The 16,606-nt window shown below is 35.4% G+C and overlaps 1 protein-coding gene and 1 long non-coding RNA gene across 4 annotated transcripts; one reads left to right on the forward strand and one right to left on the reverse strand.

The window, feature by feature from the left end:
- Positions 1–4,042: 4,042 nt before the first annotated feature.
- LOC111896159 (uncharacterized) lies at positions 4,043–6,566 on the reverse strand. Its single transcript, XR_002851821.3, has 4 exons — positions 6,038–6,566; positions 5,857–5,901; positions 4,366–4,446; positions 4,043–4,273 (listed from the first exon to the last, which is right to left on the reverse strand). It is a non-coding gene; the product is annotated as an uncharacterized LOC111896159 (long non-coding RNA).
- Positions 6,567–6,692: 126 nt separating this feature from the next.
- On the forward strand, positions 6,693–12,570 carry LOC111896158 (cullin-1). Of its 3 annotated transcripts, none has more exons than XM_023892183.2 (20): positions 6,706–6,843; positions 7,111–7,271; positions 7,812–7,995; positions 8,130–8,229; positions 8,566–8,751; positions 8,833–8,880; positions 8,957–9,160; positions 9,627–9,704; positions 9,816–9,905; positions 9,987–10,067; positions 10,165–10,224; positions 10,442–10,471; positions 10,551–10,637; positions 10,712–10,861; positions 10,941–10,996; positions 11,078–11,360; positions 11,432–11,575; positions 11,658–11,876; positions 11,957–12,124; positions 12,221–12,570. In XM_023892183.2, exons 3-20 carry the CDS (start codon positions 7,856–7,858, stop codon positions 12,320–12,322), a joined length of 2,226 nt encoding a protein of 741 aa, XP_023747951.1. In that variant the 5' UTR covers positions 6,706–6,843; positions 7,111–7,271; positions 7,812–7,855; the 3' UTR covers positions 12,323–12,570. The 3 variants fall into 3 exon arrangements, with proteins under 3 accessions (XP_023747947.1, XP_023747951.1, XP_023747948.1); XM_023892180.2 differs by lacking the exon at positions 7,111–7,271 and adding an exon at positions 7,552–7,678; XM_023892179.3 differs by lacking the exon at positions 7,111–7,271 and having other exon boundaries at positions 6,693–6,843.
- The last annotated feature ends 4,036 nt before the right edge of the window (positions 12,571–16,606 follow it).

Below are 16,606 nucleotides of genomic sequence, written 5' to 3' on the forward strand. Positions count from 1 at the left end.
TGTGCACATGGTTGTTGGACTGGGGTTGGGTTGAGGCGTTTGTGTTGTAGGCCAACATACCCAGGGCGGACCGGTTAAACCGAAGGCCCGACGAGCAGTCCGGATAGGCTGAAGGCCCCAAGAGGGCGGACCAGACGTGCCGAGGCTCGGAGAGTGGACCAGATAGACTGAAGGCCCGGTGCGGGCGGACCAGTCATATTGTAGACTCGGAGAGTGGACCAGGTGGACTGAAGGCCCGGTGCGGGTAGACCAGTCACATTGTAGACTCGGAGAGAAAGTGGACGGGGTGGACTGAAGGCCTGGTGCAGGCGGACCAGTCACACTGTAGACTCGATATGCATGGCTGTTCTGTTTATGATATGATATGATATGATATGTGTATGGTATTGTGGTTGGTATTTTGGGGGTAACTCACTAAGCTTTCGGGTTTATATTTTCAGTGTATTGTTTCATGGCAAAGTGAAGGCGTGATCGTGACCGGGTGGACTGAAGGCCTGGTGCAGGCGGACCAGTCACACTTGTAGCTTTTAAGCTTGTCATTGATAGTCTCATCACATGCTTCAGCAAGCCATTATAATGAAAGCTTGAGTGATGTTTAGGTGTGTGATCTATGGCACAAGTATGTTGTCGAACTTAATGGCTATTGCACTTGCCAATGATCCACCTCTGATCTTCAACAAGAAGTTTACATCTTCCTGCTCATCAACAAAGTCAAGATTAGGAGATGTGGTGGAAGTGAAGATATCATTCAAAGTTCAAACCAACAACAAACACCAAAACAATATAATTTTGTTGATTATACGAGATTCCAAACACTATTATCCTCTGTCATGTATAAATGAAATAACATATGAAGAAGAGAAATCCAACACAAATAGATTGAAGATTAAACACTAGAAATCGGTCGATTATATAATATTTTGAGCACCTATCATGTTCAATTATCCTTTGTCTTAAATGTATGAACCATATAGCACATAAAGCCACCCGACAGAGTCATTTGATGGAGGCGACAATGACGCTATCGTCTGTCTCTGCTGGATATCGTTTTCAGTATGACGTGACGAAGAGTAATTTGTCGATCCACCACCGAATGATTTACATTAATCCGCTCTTTCACCTCTTTCTTGAACTAACGGAGCATCACTTTGTCTGTTGATTCTGCATCCGAGTTGAACAAAGCTTTATAAGAAGGTTTCGATATGAGATTCGTATAGTTGCGTGAAAGATCAGCGAAAACCCTAACGATGGCATAGGAAAGGTGAGGATTACAACGATGGCATCCATTATCAAGGTGTAACGTGTAGACAATCGAGATGGAATGATCAGAATGTCACCGATCTGTTGATCCATAAGACAACGTCGACCAGTTGATTCTTTGATTCCTCATCGATAATCTGTAGATTATGGAACACATATGGTCTGATGAGAGATAGTTGAAAGTTGGATGAACATAAGAGAGACGAGTTGAAGGGGAAAGAGGATAAGGAAATGTTTTGTCCAAATAAGTTCTTATCCCTGAAATAAGCTCCGATTAATTTAAATCAGATGCCCCCATGTTTCTTTTTTTTTTTTAAGTTTTTACATTAATGTCACAAATCATCTTAACCTTCTATTATTGTGATCTAATGGTCTTTGTTTGGTTCTCGGGTTTTCGTGAAACTATAGGTTCTCAAATGATCCTTCATCTCTCTCTCTCTCTCTCTCTCTATATATATATATATATATATATATATATATATATATATATATATATATATATATATATATATATTCAGGTTCATTTGAGACCATTCTAATTTTGTAAGACCGTGAGACAAAATCTAAAAATAATTTTAAAATGCAAAATAAATGGAAAAATCCAAAAATTCTTTTTTTAAATATTATTTTCGGAACTTGAATTAACTAAAAAAAATAAAAAAATTTCCGTTTTTTTAAAAATACGTGAAATATTCTAATAGAATATTACACTGACATATTCTAAAAAATAATTTTAAAATGCAGAATAAATGGAAAAATCTAAAAATTCTTTTTTTAAATATTATTTTCGGGACTTTAATTAACTAAAAAAAATAAAAAATAAATAAAAATAAATTCCATTTTTTTTTTGAAAAATACGTGAAATATTCTAATAGAATATTACACTGACATATTCTAAAAAATAATTTTAAAATGCAGAATAAATGGAAAAATGGAAAAATATAAAAAAAAAATTTTTAAATATTATTTTCGAAACTTGAATTAACTAAAAAAATAAAAGAATAAAATAAAAATAAATTCCATTTTTTTAGAAAAATAAGTGAAATATTCTAATAGAATATTACACTGTACATATTCTAAAAAATAATTTTAAAATGCAAAATAAATGAAAAAATCTAAAAATTCTTTTTTTAAGTATTATTTTCGGAACTTGAATCAACTAAAAAAATTAAAAAAAAATAAAAAATTAAAAACATGCGTCTCACGGTCTCACAAAATATAGATGGTTTCAAATAAACCTAACCCTATATATATATAGGTTATTTGCTATTTTATAAAAAAGTAAAATATATTATTTTATTTAATAGTATTTATAAAATCTATTGTTTTTTTTAACGTGATTCACTTTAATTAAAATAACATATACTAGGATGTTAATATTAGTATGGACAGTTGTTAATATTAGTATGGACAGTTAAGACAAATCATTTGAAAAAAAAGTTGTTTCATGTTTGATTTATATAAATAAATCTTAATGTTTTGATGACATGTCATTTTAAAATGATATAACATTACATGTAAAATTTAAATACTTTATCAGTTTATTGGTATTTTTATTTTATTTATAAATTAAAAATATACTATATAGTATTGATCTGTTATCTTATATATTATTTTAACTGATTCGTATGGAAATCATAGTGATTTTTGATTTAGTATTTTATTTTTTTATTATTATTTTTTGATTTAGTATTAATATGGGGTTTTTAAAATTGGAAGTTGTATAGAATTTCAACTTTATTTAAAATATTTTAAGTGTTTTTTTTTAATTGTAATATTTATTTGGAACATTATAAAGGTTTTGTAAGTTTATTGAGTTTTAGTTCGATTCTTATTCCCATCAAGACTTCTCTATTATATTTGTATGCGAGATTCTTGTCCATTTAATGGGATATGAATTTTTTTATAATAAATTTATTTGGTGAGATATATTTATGATATGTGTCTTAGAGTTATTTGAAACTAGTGTGTGTACCCATGGTAAACCACAGGTTACATTATTTGTAGTTCTTTTGCCGCTTTTTTCAATATAGTAAATGCACTCAATTATATTTGTTGCGTATTCTACACTTAAGAAGGTAGTAAAGGGCATGCTTTAAATGGTATTAAATATACGGTAACTGCTTCCACCAACCGGAATGGTTGTATAAGTAGTGTATCTGACACGTTTGTAGGGAGAAGTCATGATCTCCCTTTAACAAAACTTGAAAAAAGACATATCATATGGAGTAACTAAAAACACTGAAGATGGAGCACACGACAGGTGACAATGTGCCTCAACTATCATGCGGAGGAGTTTTTAATGAGAAAGTCATCTCTATGTGAAAATTCTAAGTCGCATGATTCATGACGGTTGAGAAGGTAAGTGCCTGTTTTGAAAAGAATGATATCTCTTTGCTTATCCTCCTTCCAATTGTTTAGTAGCAAATATTTTTTATCATATGACATTTGAGTTTCATATAAATTTTAGTTATAGTTTCAACTTAATGCATAAAATCAAAAGATAAATAGATAATAAGTGGATTCAAAATTAGAAGCGGGCTTTTCCTGGTTGGGTTTTTTCATTTCCCCCTTTACATTTGGATATTTTGTCCTTCTCTTTATACCAATTTTGCTTTCTTTTTAAGCAAGAAGTTGGGCACTTCATGTAAATGTTTATTGGTTGATGGCAATGAGGATCAAATAATTGTATTTAAATAGTTATAGATGCTCCTTAAACATAATAATTCAAATGCACTTGATAGTAATTGCATTTTCTCTTATATTAGCGACAAAGTGTGATTTGTTTTTTGCTTTGTGGTTATGTTTGGAAGTGATGAAAGACTTTTACAAACATCAATCTAGAAAATAGCTACAAAAATTAAGAAACTTTCTTAACCAAAGAAAACCATTGGCATACAAGAAGTAACAAAACGACCAGACGAACCGATGTCAAATGCAATTGCTAGATATTGCATGTTCATATTTCTATATTGAAGTGACAATGTAATGTGTTTTTTGCTTTCGAGTTAACCTGTGAAAGTGGCAAAAGACTATTAAGAGCATCCATCTTGAAAATAGTAGCAAAAAAAAAAAAACTTTAACCAAAGGAAATCATAAGCATACCCGAAATTACATAACCACCGGGTCAATTGATGTGCAATTTCACATCCCCTTTATCGTCTTATGCGTCAACATATACCAATTCTGCAAAACACAAATCCAGTGAATTGGACTTTTCAGGATACCGAAAACTTCGAGTCATTACTCCAAATGAAACACAAATTGTCAATCTTTAAACTAATTTACGATAATAGTCCATGTTGTTTATGATTCTTACCATGTTTTGTTTAAAACTGGAACCACTTGCAATTCGACTCCCAAATTAAAGGATTTATATTCAATTTGATTCTTACAACCTTGAAATAAGGACCTAAAATCTATGAAACCTCTAAAATTAGAACCAAAATTAGGAAGCACAAGTGATATAAATCAATATATTAAGAATCAATGCTGAAAAAGGCTTCATTTTAAAGTAAAGTAAAAATCAAAAAACATGGGGAAAGCAAAAAATTAAGTAACAATATTTTTCTGATTATCTAACCCCCAAATAGACAATGAAAATTGAAGAAAGAAACTTATCTCAAACTGCAAAAGTAATGGTTTTTCTACAATTTTACATGATTATTTTACAGTTTCAAATCAACCAATCAATCATTTTCTACAATTTTGTGATTCGGAATAGACATTATACTTTAAAAAAGCTAACTTTTAATAAAATGATTCAAGAGATTGTATGCAATTATAGTTTAACAAACTAAAAAGAATGGTATTGTACTTTAAAAAAATGTATGGTACCAAATTAAGTCCATAATAGCATTATACTTTAAAAAACTTAAAGAATGGAGTTATACCTATAATTATCGAGTAAAGCAGTAAAGATCATCACGAAAATAATAAAAAAGATAATAATAATAATTCTATTAAGTCAATTCAGGATTTCTTATGTTTCCATTTATAAAGTAAGTTCTTGTTGTCTTTCTGAATCGCTAACTTAATGGTCTTTTCCTCTGTAGCATCTAATCACTTGGATATGCATTTCTTTGGATTGACCGGTGAGGTGTTTCATAGAGAAGATGGTTTGAATGAAATTGTCTGGGTTTTTCACAATTTTTTCAGTTACCAATACCCATATTTCAAATAGACATTTTATCGAATAGAAGGCGTGCGTCCTCACTTTCTTCAAAAATTTGTAATAATTGTCTTTCCAATTCAAGCCATAAGAAAAGGAGAAACCATAAAATAAATACTTTATTAAGTGAGGACTTCCATTAACGAATACCGAACATCAAATCCAGTAATATTTATAACCCATAAAAGATCATATTTTTTTCAACTTAGAGCAAAAACAGTTAAAATTAACATACAAAATTTATTGTAAATATGAATTCAAAAAGGAGAATTCAAAAAGCATAGAGACACGCCGATTTTTTGTGGACTAGGAGCATGATTGAAAAAGTATTTTAGAAATCACTAAAATTAACATTTGAAGAACTTTTGTCAATATTTTTGCACAAATTCAGAAAGATTCATGATCTTATTATACAAATTGCTTACCTTGTGCGTTTTTTGCCGACTGGGAGCATGATTGAAGAAGTATTTCTGAAATCACAAATATTTACATTTGAAGAAACTGTTGTCGATATTTTTGCACAAATTCAGAAAGATATGTGAACTTATTTCACAAATTGCTTCTTGTGTGCATATGATAGAGAGAAAGGGATTGCAACTGATATACCTTATATGAATCGGAAGAGTTGGAGTCAAGAGAAAGGTTTTTTCACAAAAACAAAACACTATGGCCAAAAATCCATGAAAATCGCACCACAATCACACATATTGTCGGTTCTGTAATGAGGGGAGAAAAGAGTGGAACAGAAGATGAAGATGGCGGTGGAGACGGTGGTGGACCAAAGGATGTTCGAACGTTGTAATGTAGTGGTGGCAGAAGAAATGCGCCCGGAATGTGTCGACGGATTCTCTGAGTTGTCGGCACTCTTGTGGAATCAAGACGTTGTAAGGGTTGCAGGAACGACACGTATGTAGGGAAAACAGGGACCAAATCTTTAATACCAACAAAATAGTGTGGTTGAAATCTAAATTGCATAAAAAGCACTGTTCGTAAACGCGATGCCTTTTAATATATAAGTATAATTATAAATCAAAATTTAAATAAGATTCAAACAAATCTCGAATATACATGGAAAAAAATCAGCCAAACAAATAATTGAGATAAATGCTAACCTAAAATCTCGATGTTGGATAATTGAACTTTTAAACTTCTTTCCGTATGTGACGCTCTAATACCGCTTATTAGGAAATTAAAAAAAAAAAAAAAAAATCCCACCGTCAGGCGGCTAAATATCTAGAGTTATATAATGACAATTTTGTACCAGAAAAATTAAACAACAAAGCAGGGTGGACTCCGCCTACGAAATTGATTCCTCTTTGCTTCTCTATCGACGAATCGACGAAAACCTTTTTACGATGCACTAAGATTTTTGATCTCAGATTTTTTCCCTCCGTCGTATCGTAAAATCTCAGGTACTTATCGAGATCATTACTCTGTAAACTTACTTCATGATTCCGAGCAATCATTATGCATCGTCGTAATTCGATTTCACAGTCCTCATCGGAAACGCGTTTGTATTTCGTTGTTGGAGATTTTGTTTTATTCGCTCTGATTTCTGGGGGTTGATTGCTCTACTTGTCTGTCATAGATGTATATTATTGCAGAAAAAATATGTGCCGTAGTAAACTAGGGTTTGACTTGAATAATTGCTTGTGGGCTTGGGTTTTATATCTGTGCAGATATTAAGGATGTTGAGGATGCTATGTATGTATGAATGGTGGGGGCACACACCTACATAGCTTCTGATATATTTGTTCATAAACCTTTCAAAGACCATCAACACCGTTTCCTCTCTGTTATTTTGTTTGTTGTTTCATCGCCAAACAACAGTATATGTGAGGTAGTGCCCTAGCAGTGTCTCACTATAACTGTTTGTATTTTTTCTTTTTACAATGTTTTAGGCAAAAAAAGCCGTATATGAAACTATATTTTGTTTCAGCAGTTTCTTGAATCATTCACCCAAGTGTATCTGTGTATAAACTTGGGGTTTATTCATTCTAATATGGTATACAAGCTTCCATTTAGTAGAACTGTCTGATCTTAAACCCGCTTTTCAGCTCATTATCTGTTTGAACCATATCTTCTTGTTGATGTGCTTCTCAATCAATTTATTCCATCAGTTAAGGTGGCAAATACATTGCTGTGCACTTTAGAAAGAGAAACCAACCCTCACTAAGGAAAAAACATCTAGGAAGGTTAGTGATTAGGCTGTCCTCGCATTGCAAAGGAATCTGTAAACCCAGAAAGGTTGGCATAGATGGATAGTCTTTTCCATTTGTGTTATAACTGCCACTATTGAAGTTTCATGTGATCTTCTTCTGATACACTGATACACATATAGTCTATTATGACCCTGTGTTATTACTTTCTGGTGGAACAGGTGTCCTCTTTCAGCTGCTACTTTGCTGAAGGACTGGTGTGATTATGACGATGTCCCAGATGAAGACCATCGAGTTGGAGGAAGGATGGAGTTTCATGCAGACTGGCATACAGAAGCTGAAGAAAATTTTGGAAGGGCTTCCAGAACCACAATTTAGCTCAGAAGAATACATGATGCTCTACACGTATTCTTATCTCCAAATTTATCTTTTTTTTTTCCACCTCTGTAAAAGTCTCATCCCCTGGGATGGATTTACAACATTATGCTAGTAATTTTTCTAATATTTTGACTTAATCTATTTTTGTCACTCTTGTATAGCACCATCTATAACATGTGTACTCAAAAGCCTCCTCATGACTATTCCCAGCAGCTGTATGATAAATATAAGGAAGCATTTGAAGATTATATTGGCTCTACGGTAACCCCCTTCTCTTTTTGTTTTGCTTTCAACACAAATTGCTATTGGTATGTAACATAGCATGTGGTTTTGAATTAATCAATTAAAGAAATAAAACATTAGTAGACATCATGCACACATATAGCAGCTGACAGATAATGGAAAGTCACATGCAATGTCTTCCTTAAGATTGATTTCTCTATGCTATTCTAGATCACACACAGCACATTTTCTTATTACTGAAAACAAGCGTGTGTTTGTGAAATTCAGTAACAATATTTCAATATACATAAGACGCATGGCATGCATACCTTTGCTATTGATTCTTACAGCTGCATTTGGCATCTTTTTTTTAAGGTATTGACATCATTAAGAGAGAAACACGATGAGTTCATGTTGCGGGAGCTTGTAAAGCGATGGGCAAACCATAAAGTAATGGTTAGGTGGCTTTCACGTTTTTTCCACTATCTTGATCGTTATTTCATTGCTCGAAGGTCCCTACCTGCACTCAATGAAGTTGGTCTGACTTGTTTTCGTGAATCGGTTAGTATTCCTTTCAACAGATAGTTAATAACAGGTTTTGGTTTCTTAATTGCTAACTAATGATATTTTTTTGGAGTACAGGTTTATGAAGAGGCTAAGGGTAAAGCTAAAGATGCTGTTATTGCACTTGTAAGTTGTTTTATCTGCTCATGCACCAATTTCTGTTGGTGATGTAGAGTTGAAGTTAACATTGCTTGTGATCCAGATTGATCAAGAACGTGAAGGAGAGCAGATTGATAGAGCATTATTGAAAAATGTCCTTGGTATATATGTTGAGATCGGAATGGGACAGATGGATTTCTATGAAAAAGACTTTGAAACTTACATGCTTGTTGATTCTGCTGGTTATTATTCCCGCAAAGCATCAAACTGGATTGTGGAAGATTCATGTCCTGATTACATGTTGAAGGTACATTCCATTATTGCCACTCCTCTTGGTTATAATTACTTTTGTTGGTGTAGGGGATGTTCCTTTTTTTCCATTAAGAACTGTATTGGTAAAGTGGTTGAATTGGTAATGATGTTTGTTTGGATAAAGTGTTGTGTACATAAGGTCTGTTACTAAGTTACCATTTTACCCTTACATTCCAAAAAACAAATTTCTCAAATCATTTTTTACAATATTAATCAATTTTGGAGTGAGTGGAGCTGTGAGGAAAAAGAAGAAAGGCAAATAGGTAAGGGGTTAGGATCTATCTATTATCTAAATACATTAAACCAAGTCTTATGGCTTGCTTAACTCATTAAGCCATTCTGTCCAGATCAAGTCCCTGACCCATTAAGCTCATTTAGTTAAAAAGAAACAGCCCCATGGTGTTACAGTATTCTCTGTGTTTATTTATATTTGTTTGATTGAATTCTTGTATGGAACACAGGCCGAGGATTGTTTAAGAAGAGAAAAAGAAAGAGTAGCTCACTATCTGCATTCAAGCAGCGAATCAAAGCTCTTAGAGGTTGGGTTTTCCGAGATGATTATGTGGAGTTAGTTAGTTTATGGCATTTCATTGTTCTAAACTTCTAATTTAATGACTTAATATTTATGTATACTTTTTTTACCCTTACAGAGAGTGCAAAATGAATTGTTGGTGGTATATAGCAGTCAATTGCTTGAAAAAGAGCATTCCGGATGTCGTACCTTGCTTCGAGATGATAAGGTATTTAAGGGTTTTCACATTTAAGGAGCATCTGCATCATGATCCTTATCTAAATAAATTATCATGTTCATTGACAAACAGGTGGATGATCTGTCGAGGATGTATAGGCTCTTCTCTAAAATTCCCAAAGGATTAGATCCTGTTGCTAATATGTTCAAGCAGGTAGGTATTATTTTCCTCATACGAGATTGTCTAGATTTCAGCTTTTGATGCAGTGCTGATGATTTGATTTGATTTGATTATTGTTTGGGGGTGATAGCATGTTACTGCTGAAGGAATGACTCTAGTCCAACAAGCTGAAGAGGCTGCAAGTAACAAGGTAAGATTCAACCCAACTTTTAATCTTTTTCTTATTAAGACATTGTACTTTGAAAAATCTACCCCCAATTATGCTATTTAATCTTCTAGATTTTTCAAAGTACAATGCTGTAATGGAAAGAATTGAAAGTAGAATGCTTATAATAAACAGATAAATGAAATATGTTGCTGATTTACATGTTTGCTTTACTAAATGCTTGCAAATGTTTTTTACACAGGCGGAGAATGTTGGTGGTCCACAAGAGCAGGTAATTGAGTGAAAAAAATATGCAGAGGTCGTTGATTATCCACAAAAAGAAATATGGTATAACATTGTCGATTTTTCAGGTGTTTGTCAGGAAAATAATTGAGTTGCATGACAAGTTCATGGCATATGTTACAGATTGCTTCATGAATCATACACTATTTCACAAGGTCAGTATCATCTTGTCTATTTCAGTATTAATTGATTTAGGAAAAAATTTACCCTGTTTTTGGTTTTTGTTTAGGCCCTAAAAGAGGCATTTGAAGTTTTCTGTAATAAAATTGTGGCTGGTTGCTCGAGTGCGGAGCTTCTGGCTTCATACTGTGACAATATCCTGAAAAAGGGGGGTAGTGAGAAGTTGAGTGATGAAGCAATTGAAGAAACCTTGGATAAGGTATAGCCTTAACTGCTTTGCTTTTATTTGACATTGTTTGTGGCATGAGATTGTGATGACATGGACTTTGATTTTACAGGTGGTTAAGCTCCTTGCTTACATCAGCGATAAAGATCTTTTTGCTGAGTTTTATAGGTAGGTTATACTGCATATATATAGTAAGATTAAGATTTGTTTGTGGTTGCTTAGGAAAAAAATTATATATATTTTTTGCAGAAAGAAACTATCTCGGCGTTTGCTTTTTGATAAGAGTGCGAATGATGATCACGAAAGGTTGATACTGTCAAAGCTAAAACAACAATGTGGTGGACAGTTTACATCAAAGATGGAGGGCATGGTGACGGATTTGGCATTGGCAAAGGAGAATCACAGTCAGTTTAACGACTACCTTTCCGGTAATGCTTTTGCCAATCCCGGAATTGATTTGACAGTCACTGTTTTGACTACGGGTTTCTGGCCAAGCTACAAGTCCTCTGATCTTAGCCTGCCTGCAGAAATGGTAAAAAAATAAAAATTAATCAACATGTTATACATATCTGATCTGATATGTTTTTTGGGTTTGGGTTTCAGGTGAAATGTGTTGAAGTGTTTAAGGAGTTCTATCAGACGAAAACCAAACACAGAAAGCTGACCTGGATTTACTCTCTGGGGACATGCAATGTGAATGGTAAATTTGATCAGAAAACCATAGAGCTGATTTTGGGAACATACCAGGTAACAGTTTAGTGGAGGTTGTTTTGTAATTTTTTGTTGCGTGTGTTTGTGGTTGATGTTCTGTTTGTTTGTTTGTTTCCAGGCAGCAGCGTTACTGCTGTTCAATGCTTCAGATAGACTAAGTTACTCGGATATCAAGACACAGCTAAATCTTGCTGATGAAGATGTGGTGAGATTACTCCAATCGCTATCATGTGCCAAGTACAAGATTCTCATCAAGGAGCCAGCCTCGAGAACCGTTTCTGAAACCGATTCCTTCCACTTTAATTCAAAGTTCACTGATAGGATGAGGAGGATCAGGGTGCGAATAGTTTCATCTCATTTCATTTATGTGTATATAATATAATTTGTTCTTGTTAATGACTGATGTGTGTGAATCAGATTCCTTTGCCACCTGTGGATGAGAGGAAGAAAGTTGTGGAGGATGTTGATAAGGACAGGCGATATGCAATAGATGCTTCGATTGTTCGCATCATGAAGTCGCGCAAAGTTCTTGGTCATCAACAGCTGGTGATGGAGTGTGTAGAGCAGCTAGGCCGCATGTTCAAGGTTTGGTCTATTCCATTTCCATAGTAATTAATAAGCAAAACATTTCTGGAGATAGCAATAAGCAATAAGCTATGATTTGATTGTATTTGTGCACAGCCTGATTTCAAGGCAATAAAGAAGAGGATTGAAGATTTGATCACACGGGAGTACTTGGAGAGAGACAAGGAGAACCCTAATCTGTTCAAGTATTTGGCCTGATCCAGTCAGTCCATGGAATAGCTAGTCAATCACAATCACGTTTTGTTATCTCTGTGCTTACTATTACTACTTGTCTTGGCTTTTACTACCCGGTGAGCATGAGCATTGAATGGGTGGGGTCTGTGGATATATTTTCTTCTTTGACAATCACTTCACTTCATGTGCAGTTGACAATGACATATTGAAAATCTCTTATCTCAAATCTCAAATCTTTTAGGGACGAAGTAAATTTGATATTTTGATCGAAATGCTGAGCAAATCTTTTTAGGCCATATTTGTTGACTGATTTTTTCCACCTGAATTACCCAAGTCACAGTTGTGATAGTTTGGGCTTTCTTCCAAAACTGGTCTCCATTTCCAGCTCACTGTCTTGTCTTGAATTGGCAATGGCAGTTGTGGATCTGAAATTCACTGCTTACATGTCGTGATCGTTTTGGAAGATATGTAATGTCTTGGTCACCTTTACAAATTAAAGCATGTGTACAAAATCGGTTGTCATGGGCCTATTAATTAAAAAGACTTTGTTTGCAGAAGTAAGTGATGGATATTTGATAAATAGATGTTTATCTTGATATAAGAAATCATAACTGGTATGACCGATCAGATCAGGCATTTTTATTAAGTTGTCTTTTCAAGCAAGAGAGTAAAGTAGTCCAATCTCGATGAGCCCTACAAGGAGGGCCGCTTGTTAGATAGCGAACTGCTACCCTAAAGGTAGGTAGCCACTCTTGAGTTGCTTTCTAACAGTAAGTTGCATCTTACCTTTTCCCTCCTCTCCCACTCCGAAGTATTAACTGTAAAGCCTGATCTCTTCCTCATAAACACGTAAAGGAATGGCGTAACATTCTCAATTTCTCATAACATTCTCTTTCAAAGAGCGCATTCCCAACATATTATCTGCCGTCTTTATACTCTTGATCAGGGAAGCATGTACTCTTTTGTAAACATTCAAGTGGGTCCTTAGTGTGGTTTCGATTATGGCAATAGAATTGGAAATATGGACATGTTCTTACGGAGTATACATGCAATTTGCTACTCTTCAGAGGAGGCCTTTGCTGTTTTGGCTTTTTCCTATCCCCATGAATGAACAATTGAAAAAAGAAAATATTATATCACCTTTTTTGTTTGCAGATAGACACATAATTAAATATGGACATACCTATTCGTTTGGTCTTTGTGGGTTGCTATAATTAGATGGTTAAGGAAAACTATCAAAACGTCTACATATATATGGTTTCACTTTTTTGTGTGGTTGGCCCTTTATCTATGTTTTTCTTGAGTTTTTTTTGAGATAGAAGAGTCGGACAGGAAATTGATACATCTCGGTGATCTAGGTGGAATTTCTTTGGACAACACGTCAACTAATGCAACCAATAAAGGTTGAACTAAGGGCGGTATGCATGATTGACTCTTGTAGGTCTCTATATATAAGGCGTATGGGAGGATATATGTATGGTGATGGTGGAAACTAGATTCCTTATGGATCGTGTATGTTCACTTTCCGAACTGATATTTCCACCGTATGCCTGAGTTACATGAAATCCAGTCTAGGATAATTCAAAATGACACTTGTGTATCTAGGCATAGAAACACAAGCCAAATCGCTAGAGAGTTATGAGCTTGTTAAGATGAAGAAGAGCTAAAGAAAATGTTCTGTATACGACTCAAAAGAGAAGCTGTATATATGCATGACATATTAGTGTTTAATCTTCTAAATTAGTTATGTAAATCTCAAACTTAATGACATAATCAAGATTTGTCAATCTTACCATCGTTAGGGGCTCCGCCTCTTAGACCCCGCTAGGGGCACTACCCCTAGGACCCTGCAAGGGGACAAGCCCCCTTGACCCCCATTTTTTTTTGTGCCGACATATACATGTACTCCACATTCTCCAACATATAATATAGAGTACAAAGAATAAGCCCCTTAACTCACATGTCAGTTCCAATTACACAAAATGTTAGGTGACATTAAAATCACCAACAATCCTCTCCCATTTTAGTGTAACTTGTGAATAAACATAAAGTTATCTAAACAAACCAAACCATTACAAAAATAAAACTGTCGAAACGATTGAATTCCTATTTTAGTATCAAACAATTCAAATACTCGAGAATCAAGGTGTTCTAAGAATTGAACCCTTCAACCCCAACTGAATACCCGAAAGTAAAATACATACTAGTTTATTGAACTTTCTAGCGAAATACAACTTGACACTATTATAAAGCCGTGTGTCCTAATCCTCTCATGATTGTATCAAGGCCAAGTCCCCAACCTGTTGAAATGCAGCTACACTTTATAATCACATAGGTAATTCATTTACTTCATGTATTTACAAATACATTTTATCAAAGAAATTATTAAGAAGTTAAACTTCAACTTGATCAACTTGCTGAATTGAACACATACCTGGGATGTATACTTTATTAGGCCTGTCGAAAAAACCCGAAACCCGTTCTACCCACCCGACCCGTTCCGAATTCGGGTAGAATGAGTCGGGTAGAACGGGTAACAGGTATGAACATTCGGGTAATAGGTTAACCCGATAATAATATAGGTCGAGTTTTAGGTATGAATATTTATTTTCGGGTATACCCGACACATATCACAATATTGTCCGCTTTGGGCTCCCGGCACGAAAACTTCCCAGGGGGTCACCCATCCCTGGATGGCCCTCGCCCGAGCGTAATCTCGAGTGTAATTGAACTCAAACTGAGGAGTTGATAAATTTTCTTAAAAGGAAAATAGGTTTTAAAAAGATTTTTGAAAAAGGAAATCAATTTTTAAAAAGGACTTTGTAAAGATAAAAGGGGCGTGATGCGTACAATCGACCGAACTCAAGTAAGTTTCTCCCAAAATACCCATACATCTTATCTGGTGTGATTTGATCTGTGAATCTGTGAATCGCATGCTAGTTAGGGCTAAGGATTTGCTCCGTTTTTGCATGATAGAATGCTAGGACCTCATATCATACAACAATCTCTTCCAAAGACACCTGAACCCAACATGAACTCCTGACCCTGAAGAAGGACAGACCCTCTGCCGCTGCGGTACTCGATCTGTCTCTCCAGAACTTGGAAACTCTAGTGGTCTGTCTCTCTGTTAAACCACCCTCGCAAAATATCATCATGTTAACCGCTCATCAAATAACAGACTCTAAGAACACTCTACCAAATCCGATTCTCTAATCGATCCTGATCGTAACTCAAAAGGAACGGAAATGTCATATCCCACTAAAGACCCACCGCCTGTTCAGCTATCAGAACTTCTTCTGAAGGAATGATCCTCAAAACTCTGTCCTTAGACAAGAAAGCAGTCAAGCCAGCTCGGAACGATCCTATGACACCCTTAATCATAAGCCCCAGTTCACCTCAAATGTCTCTTCCAACACTGAGCACTAGGTCAACTCCGACCCAATAGTTGAACCTCCAAAGGTTACCCAATGTACACACAATAAAACGACTTACCGACTTCCTTCTCACAATAACTATCTCGGCTCATTGTGACACACAAGTCACGAAGTTCGCTTTACCCCAAGTGAATACTACAACCCCATCTGAAGTCGTCTCACCTTCGACCTTTGTCGTCTACCACTTATTGGTTCCATGCGTCTCACAATTCTTCCCATACCAACGAAACTGACCCACTTCGGTCTGAGACATCAGATGGAGATCAATACCCCTCAAAATGAAACCCATCTACGAATCTGGAACCTCATCTCGCCTACTCAATACACGAATTGTCCCAAACTCAACTCGAGAGTCTGATTCAACAACATAATTGGAACCACTCATTTTCAATCTGATACTCAACCCATACCCGCGATTCACGAATTTATGCATACACCATCTCTCCCACTTCCTTTCGATTACGGTAATCCCTCCTCAACTCGGGATATAACAATTCCCGACCATCACGGAGACCCTAGTCTTGTGACCTCCGACAACTAGGTTCCCGAAGACTCAAGTGGTAAGGCTACCCAAGCCTAAGAACTCCTCTACTTCATACTCTAACTAGTGAATACTACAGCTCCCCGCATAACAGTATTCACTCTTATCGACTACTGAGTGCTACGGTTCCCCCCGTAGTCTTAAGACGCTCCTTTATTGACTCATGAATGCTACGGCTCCCCGCATACTTACGACACCCTCTCACCGACTCATGAATGCTACGGCTTCCCGTAGTATCACAACACTCTCTCGCTAACCAGTGAATACTACGGCTCCCCGTAGTACCACGACATTATCTCGCTGCCTAGTGAGTACTACGGCTCCCCGCAGTAT

Source organism: Lactuca sativa, chromosome 8, assembly GCF_002870075.4.
Source record: "Lactuca sativa cultivar Salinas chromosome 8, Lsat_Salinas_v11, whole genome shotgun sequence".
NCBI lineage: Eukaryota > Viridiplantae > Streptophyta > Magnoliopsida > Asterales > Asteraceae > Lactuca > Lactuca sativa.